Here is a 12,535-nt window from a genome sequence, read left to right on the forward strand (position 1 = left end):
GATAGGTCGGCGTGTTTAATCGTTGACTACCGGAATTCGAAGTCGATACGTTCAGCGCTAAGAAATCAGGCTTTCATTCCACTAGTACTCATTTTGTCATCTTGGTCGGTTCTCCTATTACTTTTCTGGTATCAGCGTTCTATTGTAGCAGGCGACACACGCAAACGGGTTCACCGCCAGGCTCAATGTCACATGCAGGTCGTTATGTGGACGAAGTTTGTATTTCTCCGATTTCCACACTATCTTGTCCTGACCTCGTTTTCCGAGCGGATCAATCGTCGTTCACCAAATCACCTAAAAGTTGTATCTGGCTCGGTCTGGGCCGCAACGAGAAATTGGCGTCTAGGCGTATCTCAAATCTTGTTTGAACAACAGGCTTCTGTCCTTCTTCGTATCAACTTCCGCTCCTTGAAAATGGAAAGGACGGATAAGGTTCTTCATTCAAATAGTGGTATAGAGGGCGAACAGTCCGTACCCACTCTCGTCCTGGTATCTCACTGCTCACAAGCACTCAAAATCAGGGACCATGAGCTGCATGATTGAAAGCAAAACGCAGGCAGCACATTCGGACAACGGAGTTGACCTAGAAGTGCTCTCGCTTGACCTTTTCAAGGACACGGGAAGCGTACAGAACGTTCCATTCAGGCGTGGATCGTACAACGATCTCATCATTTGGGCGACCGCCCTCTTCAAGAAATGGGGGCTTGAAGGGAACGGGTATGTCCCCTGTGATCTAGGTGACATAATGTGCCCTACTGATTACAAACCATTGTAGTATCGCACCAGTGCCTTTGAAGGAAAGAACTGATAAAAGGTTATACCAAATATTCTTGATTTGGTTCTCCGGAGATACAAACATCTTCACGTACGCCCCTCGACCAGTCTTCACTAATCATGTCACTGAAGATGGATCTATCTCACGAAGAATGACTGCCGGCACCCTTGGCCCTGCTTTCTACGGTCTTGGGATCAGGCAATCATTCCTTATGATCCTGGTAGTCGATGTAATGTGCGCGTTCTTGGTATGGCACACCCGAATGTATGTGCTCAAAGGCGTTTAGCACATGTGCAATCCCAGCGTACTTGTATGCACATTACCACTCATCACTTGTTCGCGAGCTCACGAGCGTGTCCAGTGCTGTATTTGGACCTAAGCTCGGGATGCGCGCTATGGTACAATCGCGTTTTGCCTGGGGGTGCGTCAGCCGTCTTCATTGGCATCTTGCTCTAACCAATGTCGCAAGTTACTACGGAGCGGTCATACCGAGCACCTTGAACGTGATCTCGTGTCAAGGTTATCTCATAGCGAACACGATAATAGGTGGTCAAACACTCGGGAGCGTATCACCCCACGTTGGCTCAACTATTGGCATCATCATTATTGCGCTCGTGACACTTCTCGTCGTTTTCAGTGGGTACCGGGTGGTGCATTGGTAAGTGCATATTCCTATGTAATTCATCAGCTGATGTGACATATCCTTGGGCAAGTTATGAAACGTTTGTGTGGATTCCAAATGTTATAGCCTTTGTCATCATGCTGGCCATCAGTGGAAAACACATAATCATGACACCTTTGGCTAATCCATCGCCCATCCCGCCATCCGCTATCATGACAGCGGGTGCTTCGGTGGCGGCCACGAATATTAGCTGGGCAACTTTGACGCCTGATTATGGGGTTTATCACGACGGAAAAGCCAGCTCGTGAGTGCGTTTACATTCTTGCCTTAATGTTGTACCGTTTTTGACGTGGGACACAGCTGGAGGATTTTCTTCTATGCATACCTTGGTCTACTGACATCCAGCGTGAGTCATTCCACATCAGATGTGCCCACGATCGAGTCTAGAGAATTTTCTGTTCAGATGCCCGTGCATCTGCTTGGCGCGGCGCTCGCAGCCACTGCGTATCACGTTCCTGCCTGGGAGGCAGGATTAGGCAATGGCAACAACATAGGGGGTCTCATAGCAGCCATTCTATCACCGGCCGGTGGATTTGGCAAATTTCTGCTCGTGTTATTGGCCTTGAGTGCACCGAGCGTGTGTGCGCCGTCAATGTATACAGCATGTACAAGCTTCGGGGCGATATCAAACGTGTCCGCGAGGATTCCGAGATTCCTACTAGCAATCATCTCAACAGTCATGTACGTCGCTGAGCCGTGCAGCAGAGACCCGGACCCCATTTGACGCTCTCAACAGCCTCATGCCGATTGCCATTGTGGGATCTTCCAGGTTCTACGCGACCTTCGTCGACATCTTAGGTATGTTATGTTGCGTAAGGAGGCGCGATCTGATACTAAATTCATCATTAGGCTTCGTTGGATACTGGAACGCGCCGTTCTGCGCTATCGTGCTGGCAGAACACTTCGTCTTCCGCAAGAACAGGTGGTCCTCGTACCATGTCCTCGATGCATGGAACAAACCCGACCATCCCAACCTGGCCAGAGGTTATGCTGCCGTCTTCACATTCGTTGTCGCCATTGGGTTCATCGTGGTATGCATGGATCAAGCATGGTGGGTTGGCCCTATTGCTCGTGCTGGCACAGGCGACATTGGGATGTTATGTGGCTTTACGCTGAGCATCCCGTTGTTTGTGTGTGCGAGGTGGCTGGAGAGGGTATGGAGCGGGGTTAAGCATGTGGGATGAGAATCCAAGTTCTCGTTCAGCTCATTTGACATGTTGCTCGGGTTGATGGTACACCGGGCCCGAAATATAGAAATGACACGAAGCCTGGGGTCTCGGTGCGCGTCTCGGAGAAATGAGCGTTCACCTGAGCTCAAGCGCCCATAGGTGTTCTCAGCTGATACCCAGCAAGGCGTAGAAGTCTTCTGGACTCCTAAGTTTCAGTACAATGAAGTATACGGCAGCGTGCTTCATAAGACAACTCTTGATGCGTTTTCGGACATTGACTTACCCCTACAACTCGGCAGGCGTTGTCTTGATTTCCTTCAAGAATGACCACAATGAACAAGTCTGACATCGTGCAAATGATGTATAATGCACGTCTGCAGGACATTTCTCTATCAGAGTTTGCGACATCGACATGGAACCTGTCATGATACGGAAGGTAGACATCATGGTACCCATATACTTCTGGTATCGCTTCTCAAGGGCGACACGTGGATTCAGTAAGTCCTGAGATTCGCCGTAGGCATTCCGCGTACTCTTGTGACCTTGCTTCTCCTGGAGCTAAGTGCGTATCACTTCCGCTTTGTTTGCCCTCGTGGTTGAGGTTTGCTAATCCTACGGCAGGTTTCGTGCTTCGCAATGTCAAGGCGAATACGAGATGTAGTGCGCCATCGCACTGACTCTTGAGCAAGGTGACAAACACCTCTTCTTCCCTGCAGTCGTCCTCAAGCGTCAGGCTATGTCGAGGGCCGTGTTCTCAGAGACAAAGGAGCCAGATGAGCAGCTCGACGCAGATGTGGAGAAGTTGTCGACCGAGGCCACGGCGGAAACCGATATTCAGCGCTTGCCTGAAGAAATATCTGAGCGAGCCACTTTTCTTCAGAGGATCATCATTCAACTCACGAAATGGGGCCTTGAGACCAATGGGTGAGAAATATTATGAATCGTTTTTGGCAATGAGGGCTGATACAGCTTTAGTATAGTGCCTATTCCCGCAGAAGAACGCAAGGACCCGCGCATATACCAGATGTTCTTGATGTGGTTCTCGGCGAATCTGAACATTCTAACGTGCGTCCCCGGCACACTCAAAATGAGCATGCGGAAATCATGATGTTCTATAGATTGACTACGGGAACCGCGGGGCCGGCGTATTATGGTCTGGGAATCAGGGACTCTTTGCTAGTCATCCTGGTCGTGGATGTTGTGCAAGTACCACTCTCGCCGTCCGCGAAAGCACAGGTTCCTGACCGTTGACGACATAGGACATGTGCCTTTCCGGCGTTCTTGTGAGTCCGTATGGACACCGTCCAGCCAGAGGCTCTGTACGATGTTGATGCTTTGCAAATAGCGGCGTGTTCGGGCCTAAGCTGGGCACGCGTGGCATGGTCCAAGCGCGCTTCTCGTGGGGGTATAGTCGTCTCCTTGGTGATTTGCGTGCTACGCTTACGTCCGTGCGTTCCCAGATACTACGGGGCACTCATCCCTAGCGTCTTGGTCACGGTGACCCTGCAAGGATACCTCATCTTGAATACCATAGTCGGTGGACAAACATTGGGCAGCGTGTCGACACACCTCAATAACACGCTCGGTATCGTCATCATCGGTCTCGTAACGCTGCTGGTGAGCAACGCGTCTCGTTTAACCGAGCTTCTCGTTCATTCCTGGACGCTGCGGCTCCTCGCAGGTAGTATTCAGCGGGTACAAGGTTTTGCATTGGTATCAGACGTTCATATGGATACCGAACGTCGTCGCGTTCGTCGTGATGCTCGGTGTGAGTGGGAGACACCTGGTGCAGGCTCCTGTTACTGGGACAGCCCCCGCTCCTGCCTCCGTGCTCATGACGTTTGGCGCCGCACTGGGGGCCAGCGTGGTCAACTGGTCGCCCCTCATGCCCGACCAGGGCATATACCACGACCACACCGCCAGCACGTAAGGCGAACGCTGCCACGCGCCGTATCGAGGCATTCTGACACCTCCTGATATAGATGGAAGATTTTCTGGTATTCCTATCTCGGCCTTCTTCTGTCGATTGTGAGCGTGGAGCCGTATTCCGATGACAGCCACCCATCCGCTCATCGCGCACACATGTAGATGCCCGCGCACATGTTGGGCGCCGCCTGGACCGCAGGAGCGGCCTTCGTCCCCGCGTGGAAAGCCGGCCTCGGGAACGGCAACGACATCGGGGGGCTGCTCGCCGCCGTGCTCGCGCCCGCCGGCGGCTTCGGCAAGTTCCTCCTCGTCCTGCTGTCGCTGACCACGCCGAGCCAGTGCGCGCCCGCGATGTACACCGTGTGCAACAGCTTCATGACGCTCGCGCCGGTGTGCGCGAAGATCCCGCGGTTCCTCCTCGCGGGCGCGTCCACCGTGATGTGAGCGTGTTTCGCGCCACCAATTGTGCATGTGCGACGAGCCTGAAGAGACTGCGCAGCATCATCCCCGTCGCGATCGTGGGCTCGGACACGTTCTATGCGATCTTCTCAGACATCCTCGGTGCGCCGGATCCGCTGCCCCGTGCACTCACGCATGCTCATGTCCGCGCGTGCCTCTCCACAGGCTTCATCGGCTACTGGCTCGCGCCCTTCTGCGCGGTCGTGCTCACGGAGCACGTCGTCTTCCGGCGGGGCTGCTGGGCCGCGTACGACGTCGCGGGCGCGTGGGACCACGCGGGCCACCCTAACCTGCCGCGGGGCTACGCGGCCGTGTGCACGTTCGCGGCGACGGTGGGGTTCATCGTGCTGTGCATGCAGAAGCAGTGGTGGACGGGCCCGCTCGCGCGCACGGGCACGGGCGACGTGGGCATGCTGCTCGGCTTTGTCGTCGGCGTGCTGGTGTATCTGTGCGCGCGATGGCTGGAGCTGAGGTGGGTGCGCGCGGGGGCGTGGGGCGCAGGCAGCGTTTGAGCCGGCACGGGCGGCCGGACCTGGCTCTGTGTGCTGTGCGGTGTACAGTAGGACATACATGATTCTCTGGTGTCCCAGCAGGCCCCAGTGCTCCGTGGTCAATGCCTCTCTGGATGTGTGAAAGCTCCAGGACATCGTACGCCGCTGATGGCCGCCCAGTCGTACGTGACTGCATGACACACCCCGTTGGCGCGGCGACTAGCTCGGTTGGCCTAGTGTGAATTTGACAATGGCGTGCCGGCGGATCACTCGACTGACAGCTTGGTGGGAAAGGATTAGCATGGGCCTTCTTGCCGCTGTGTGGGTACTGTCAAGTTGGCCAATCAATCCGCAGGCCTGTGATTTGTTCCCACCACGAACATGGCTGGAAATAATATGTAGGTGGGGCTTCTCGCTTACCTGCTTTCGCGTTCAAGTTGAGCACGGGCGCAAGGATGCGCCGTTTACGAATTTGTTCTTGTCAAGTAGCTCGCGAGAATCATCATGCCTGACATTTGTTTCCTGTATGACAGCGTGTCATACATAATGTTGTTGGCAAAACTGCGCCCAATTGCCGCGCCTGGCACGGCAATTGGCGCAGCAATAGGGAATGGCGAATGCTGGCGCAACTCGGAGGGGTGAGGCCTGGTCCAGACTCTGAGCAAATTATCTGAGGTAAAATCTCTCTCGCAACCTAACATTTGTTGCTTCCCGCATGTCCAAGCCATCAAACAACTTGAGTACACAGGCAACCATGACCTGTATTCGCTGATCGACGACAATTCAGGTCTGTGACCTGAATTGACTTGATCATGTTCGGAAGGGTGTTGTACCCTCAGCGAGACAGAGGAAGCTGGGATACACCAATACGAGGAGACAGCCCCGGGGAAGTGGGATCTGAGGGCACTGCTATTGTCTCTCGGACAGTAGTTGTGCATGAAGAATACCATTTGCCAGTTGTGCCACCCTTTCCAGCAATCGCCAAGGGCCTCTGCCAGATCCCGCCCCGCGCCGGCAACTGGCAAATGCCTGTGAGCCATCTGCACACGACACTAGTCATACAGCGTGGTAAACGCGTTCCTTGCCGACTGAAAGGGGGTGTCTACTGTCTGGTTATTGACAGTAAGTGATAGATTGGGCCGTCGGACACATCACTCACCCACTCTATAAGCCTGCTGTTAGTACGAAACGAATGATCGGGCGCCTTCTACGAACAACACAGAATCAGACTTGCCTGCCTCGGGCACCGCTCGGGTGTCGATGTGTTCGCCGTCAGACATCACCCGCAGATCCACTCGAACGGAAGGTTATACAATCTTTCTGATGAAAAGTGGGAATGAAATCTCACCACGCTTGATGGGTTTGAGCACCATCCCTCGCACGTGCACCTAAGTTAGTACAGCCGAATGTGATGCATGACAAGGCTAGCGCATGGACAAATGCATCCCGGCCAGCTTCGAAATGGAAAACACCCAGATGCGCGGTTGGAATGCCGGGCTTCCAAGAACACAGGCCCCCGGCGACTCAAACGCCGGCTATTTCACCGCCATCGAGGATGCGTGCGTGCGTCATAGTGGATCGCGATAGCGTTCGTAGCCGGCGGCATGATCGATCACGCGTTGCCGCCAATGGCAGGGGTCCGATATTATCTTCCAACCGCTGCCTTTCTCACTTCGCTGTATTAATTTACTTTCTGTCTCATGCATGACATGAGCACGTGCACAGGCGCGCAGTCCAGATACTTAGGACGAGCTGCGCTTACGTGCTCCCGCCGTCCCTGTCATCAGCTAGCCTGTGACCTATATAATATGCACAGCCTGAGAAGAAGGACCTCTGATCTTCCACAGAACCTCCGCGCGCGCAAGCACCGCGCGGTGAATGATGCGTGCGCAGAAGCTTCCGAGGCCTTCCATGCCTGATGACGCTGCGCCGCCATCCGCACATGACCCATCCGTCATCATTCGTGCACACCTGTGCCGGCGGCGCGCTCGTAAGGAACAACAGGTCCAGTGCGCTGGGTCCGGCGTCTTCCCTGGGCGGCGTGGGCATGCACGCGCAGGGAGTGGGACGCCGAGAGCGGGAAGAGAGCAGCCGTTGAGTCACCGGGCCCACACCCCGTGGCGAATGCGTGCACGGCCATTGGTACCGCCAAACCAGCACGAGGAATCCTGGGGCCGGCGGGTGCCCGTGTGCAGAACGATAACGTCGCGCGCAACAGGTCCCGTCCCCACGGCTAATCTCGGAAGTCGTCCCTCGGATTGTCTGTGTCAGAAGCAAGAAGCACGCGCGCCCCTTCTTCTTCCCCTGTCTCTGTGGGGTGGGCGCACCGCACCGTGGCTCGCCCGGGCTTGCCAAGGCCCGGGGAAGGACAGTCTCTGAATGCGGCGGGGGCAGGCACGTGCCCGATCAGGTCGACAGTTTGCAGGACGCGTGGTGCTGACAGCGATAGCAGGGCACCATTCTGGGGAGGAGGCCTGCTCAGCGTGGCCGCCGTGGCACCTGCAATAGACTCGCGGAGCGCGCGCGCTCGCCTCGATCATACTTCGCGCTTTCTCTCTTCTCCTAGCGTGTACGCGCACGAAGCCACGCTCCGATACCGAGTACTGAGAACCGACTGGGCTCGGGGCTCGAAGGGCTTCATTAGACCGCCGGGTCCAGGCCAGGATACATAGGCCGAAGCGAGAAAGAGCGACTAGCCATAATTTGTATGATGCAGGGTATTGATCTGCAGATGTCGACGCGAGCGCGGGCTCCCGCGAGCAGACCGAGAACGCCAGCGACCAACATAGCCGCGAGCTGCTACTGTGCGCCTCTAGTTGGAGCTTATAGTAGACAGATGCGCGTGCACAGCGTGTGCGCACTAGGGCGCTCGAAACGCGGCAAGAGACGCTGTCGCCGGGGTTGTCGGGGAGTGTCCAAATGCTGTCGCTATTTGGGTACTGTCAACGTTCACTTAGACAGTACGCAGACGCCGTGAATGTTAAACGCTCGATGATGAGACGCCGTGGTAGGCCCTGCTATGGACTATGCTAGGGGACTTTGCTGTGAAGATGGCTGATTTCGCTCCATCCTCTTGTTATATATCTGGCATTGGAGAAGGAGGATTAGCGTTCGAGCTACAGAGGACTTGTTGAAAATGGCTGTCCGCAACTGTATGCCCGAACAAAAATCAGCAATGGCTTACTCCAGCGGTCCTACGGGCGACTGCCAACACATGCATCATGGATCGACGTAAGGCTTGGATACAATCAACTCCTTACAATGCACATATTAAGCTGGGGACCGAGTCGGAAGGCAGGGAAACCAGGGTACCGGCGTCGCCTTATGCATTATGTGGGCGGCAACCGTCGTGCCCATGGTGAGCCGATGTCATGGACGATCGGAATGCCATATCGCAGAGTGCGTGTCCCGGATCGGGCGAGGAGCGGTGTCGTACCACAGTGGCTCGACGTGGTTGCTCTATTCCACTCGCAGATGCAGTCCACTTATGTTTCCACGCAGATGAGACGCGACGTCGGACATGTCTTCTTTTGGCTTGAATCTGGGGCGCTTTGTGGGCCTGGAGAACTGCGCCTGTGGAGGGTATTCTTAGCAGTGCGCTGCCCTGGGCACTGCCGTCAATTGGGAGTTACGTACGCGCGCCCGAACGCAATCAGAGGACCGCGCGGTTCTAGCCGATTTCTGGGTCGCTTCCCATGGCTGCACGCCCCGCGATATAGCGCGAACCTTAGGAAATGAAGTGGGGACATGAGACACTGAGGACCGCTGCCTTGACGGCGCTTCCTGGCCGATGGAGGGCTGATTGGTGCGCGTGCTTTGCGCGATGCCTGGTCAATTTTTTGCGTTGCAAACAAATATGCAGGGCTCGGGCGACGCTATGGTCGCAGACAATGGAGATGCTGGAGGATCAATGTGAGGATAGGGGCCGACGGTTGGCCGAGGACAAGCCGAGGGTCGACAGGGGGCCTCTCGGGCGGCTGCAGTGGGAATGCGGTGCCAGGGGGGGCGCCCTTTCCAGGAACGGCAAGCGGCTGGCACCCAATGCAAGACCGCGTCGCGCCTTCATATTCCTGCTCTCCTCTATATCCTCCCCCCCCTCCCGCCTGCCCGCCCGCCGTCCTGCTCGCCGCGCGATCCGCACACGACGTCCAGCCGCTCTCGCACGTCCGTGATGGACATACCGCCCGCACTTGACTGCGATACCTCCACTCATACCCCCCACTCCGCCTCGATACCCTACCACACCGGCCCTGGGTCCGCCGCCCACTCGCACTCGCACTCGCGGTCGCCGCACGGCCAGGAGCACTCTATGCAGCCTCAGCACCACCAGCAGGCGCAGGCGCACTCACAGGCGCCACCCGCGCCGAGCTCGGTCTCGCAGCCAAAGTTCTCCAATGGGCCGTGCGTGTACAGGCCCGTCCCCGTCGCGTTGTGTGTTGTATTGACGATGCGCGGCGTTGCCGTCCAGACACATCCGCTCCAGGATCACCGTCGTGTGTGCGGAGGTACGTCCGTTGCGTCCCGTGTGTTGTGCCCCGGGCGTGCCTGCCGCTATTCGCTTCGCGCTTCTTTTCATTTTGTGCACTTGCCGAGCTGCAATTGGCGCTCTCGACGTGGCTGAGGCTCCCCGCCTGGTCTGCATTGCCAGGCTGATCTGCGGGCATGCCCTACATACCCGCGGGCGATTTGCAGATACGGCTCTTTGGTCATAGACCCCTGCAGAAACACTGTATCGGCCTCTAGCTGATGTAATTCATCGACTCATAAGGGACGCGTCAGCCCCCAGGACCCGACGGCTTGCCTCTAATTGATCAGTGTAATTTCCTATTCATCTATTCACTGGTCAATGCATTGTGTTACATCGCATTATCAGCGCTCGCTGCGTTTGCGGCCGGTCGACCTTCATATTCTGTTATCACTTTGTTGGTTTTCGTGTCTATTTTGTTACCTTCTATCGTACGCCTTCTCATTCGCTTGACTGACCTGCTTCAACATCAACAGTGCAAGCGGCTCAAACTCAAATGCGATAGACGGACACCATGCAGTTCGTGTCTGAAACGCGACACCGTGACGCGATGTATTTATTCGCAAGCAGCCGCAGAGAAGATTGACGTTCAGTCTCTACACAACCGCATTCTCAACCTGGAAGGCACCCTTGCCAAGCTTTCTTCCGCGTCACCCTCGTCCTCCGTCTCATCTATTCTAGGCAATCTCCCGTCATTCAAAATGCCATTCTCTGCCTCGATATCCGGTGGCTTTTCTCCTGTCAATGGTACCGGGATCGGCTCGTCCGGTAACATAAGTCAATTACACGGCCAGCCGAGCAACGACCGTGCACTGCTTGCAATCGGCTCGTCAGGCAGCTCGGTAGTCATCAGTCTCGATGATGTCGCTAGTATCTGGCTCAATGAACTCGACGACCTCAACGGCTCGTTCTCCGAGGCTACCGCTGGACCTTCAAGCGGCCCGCGCGTCAAGCTCGAGCCGACGCCCGTCATCATGCCGCCAACTCCGTCCGTCATGTTCGCCACCACCAGGGGGCATGCATGCCGTGCGCGGCTCTTTGTTCCTCCGATCCCGTACGAGACCTTCCTCCTCTCTGCGTCCCCACTGCGCACGCACGTCACGACGTCGACAGATCTCTTCCCGAGCGTCACGCCGCCATCTCCGCGCGCGGATGAGCCTCCGCAAGTCACGCCCACGCTGCTTGACCGCCTCCCGCCGCCAGAGCACCGCGAGAAGTACCTGCGCGCGCTCAGCGAGACCATGATGCTTCACCCGTGTTTTAACGTGCGCCACTTTGAGCAGCGCGTCGGGGCGATGTGCGCGTGGGGCGAGGTCGGCCCGTCTGCTCCTGCACCCGCACCCGCAGGTGGGAACGCGTACGGCGGGTCTGGCCCGGCGGGCACGATGAAGGCGCTTGCGCACGAGCTGTTCTTTGGCGCGCCGCCGAAGCCGGGAAAGCATGCGGGCGGCAGGGAGGCGGCGCCGCCGCGTGCCGGGGCTCCGAAACCGACGTTGAGCTTCTTCGCTGCTGCCGCAGCGGCGCTCGCGCTTGGTGCACTGGTTTCGCGGGATGCTGATGCGCCAAGCCCTCCCCCAGATGCGGCTGGCGAGGGCGAGAACGCGGCAGGCCAAGACGGGCAGGACCACCGGTGTAGCCCGGCGGCACTGTTCGCGCTGTCTGAGCAGGCGCTGGGCTTGTACGAGCGCACGGCGCTGTACGATCTGGACATGCTGATTACGATGATCCTGCAGATCCTGTATCAGCTGCATGATGGACAGATGAGCGTCGCGCAGGGTGTGTTCCCACTGGTGAGTGCCCTTTGCGGGCGCTGCGTGTTCTGTCTGATCGGTTCCTTTCTTTGTGGTGTCTCTGGTGATATTGGCGGGCGGACGCATCGCAGGTGGGCAAGATGATCAATGTCGCGCGGATGATGGGACTCGCGATTGATCCCGACGAGTTCCCGGGTACGTACAGCCTGTTCGAGGCGGAGACGCGCCGCCGGATCTGGTGGGACGTGTTCTACTACGACTTGTGCGTGTCGGATGGGCTTCGTGTTCGTGCGTGCGCAGCCTCACCGCTTCGTTGATTACAGGTTCGTTTCGGACTGCATGGGGCATCCGCCGCTGATCGCGGACAATTCGTTCACGACTCGCATGCCTGCGGAGGTCGACGAGGAGCACTTCAACCCGTCGTCGATGTCCCTGCCCGTGCTCCCTGCGGGCGAGAGCCTCGAGAAGGGCACGCAGTACTTCGTGCTCAAGTGTAGGTGAGAACCGCCCGCGTCGCAGGTATCTCTGTGTCAGGTCGCGCTCACACGCGCATCTCCACTATTCTCAGGCTCGCACAGCTAGTGAAGAATGCGAAGAAGCTCACGTTCCGCGATCCCCTCGCGGAGGATCCGTCCGAGCTCGCCATCGAGCAGGCGGCCGCGTTCGAAGCGGACGCCTCCGGCTTCTTGTCTGAGCTCCCGCCCGCATTCCGCCTCGATTTGGACCATGACTGGGCCGAACCGGCTGTATCTGCAGG

At 57.0% G+C, this 12,535-nt stretch overlaps 4 protein-coding genes across 4 annotated transcripts; all 4 read left to right on the forward strand.

Moving 5' to 3' along the window:
• Positions 1-755: 755 nt before the first annotated feature.
• POSPLADRAFT_1154199 (hypothetical protein) lies at positions 756-2,641 on the forward strand (the record flags this gene model as incomplete). The annotated part of the gene is made up of 10 exons (XM_024486824.1): positions 756-865; positions 926-1,009; positions 1,062-1,085; positions 1,137-1,196; positions 1,245-1,433; positions 1,489-1,701; positions 1,758-1,803; positions 1,861-2,138; positions 2,194-2,255; positions 2,307-2,641. Coding segments are annotated over 10 exons (1,401 nt in total), but the record flags the coding sequence as incomplete, so codon positions are not given.
• A 721-nt stretch (positions 2,642-3,362) lies between these two features.
• POSPLADRAFT_1049532 (hypothetical protein) lies at positions 3,363-6,537 on the forward strand (the record flags this gene model as incomplete). The annotated part of the gene is made up of 12 exons (XM_024479774.1): positions 3,363-3,550; positions 3,602-3,691; positions 3,745-3,814; positions 3,886-3,917; positions 3,972-4,031; positions 4,087-4,243; positions 4,308-4,552; positions 4,609-4,654; positions 4,715-4,992; positions 5,052-5,113; positions 5,177-5,487; positions 6,433-6,537. The coding sequence occupies 12 exons, from the start codon at positions 3,363-3,365 to the stop codon at positions 6,535-6,537; spliced, it is 1,644 nt and encodes a 547-aa protein (XP_024335115.1).
• A 3,437-nt stretch (positions 6,538-9,974) lies between these two features.
• POSPLADRAFT_1088347 (hypothetical protein) lies at positions 9,975-10,671 on the forward strand (the record flags this gene model as incomplete). Its single annotated transcript, XM_024483060.1, has 2 exons — positions 9,975-9,995; positions 10,504-10,671. Coding segments are annotated over 2 exons (189 nt in total), but the record flags the coding sequence as incomplete, so codon positions are not given.
• Positions 10,672-11,022: 351 nt separating this feature from the next.
• Positions 11,023-12,279, forward strand: POSPLADRAFT_1153722 (hypothetical protein; the record flags this gene model as incomplete). Its single annotated transcript, XM_024486768.1, has 3 exons — positions 11,023-11,817; positions 11,910-12,040; positions 12,102-12,279. The coding sequence occupies 3 exons, from the start codon at positions 11,023-11,025 to the stop codon at positions 12,277-12,279; spliced, it is 1,104 nt and encodes a 367-aa protein (XP_024335117.1).
• Between the last annotated feature and the right edge of the window lie 256 nt (positions 12,280-12,535).

This window comes from Postia placenta, assembly GCF_002117355.1.
Source record: "Postia placenta MAD-698-R-SB12 unplaced genomic scaffold POSPLAscaffold_15, whole genome shotgun sequence".
NCBI lineage: Eukaryota > Fungi > Basidiomycota > Agaricomycetes > Polyporales > Adustoporiaceae > Rhodonia > Rhodonia placenta.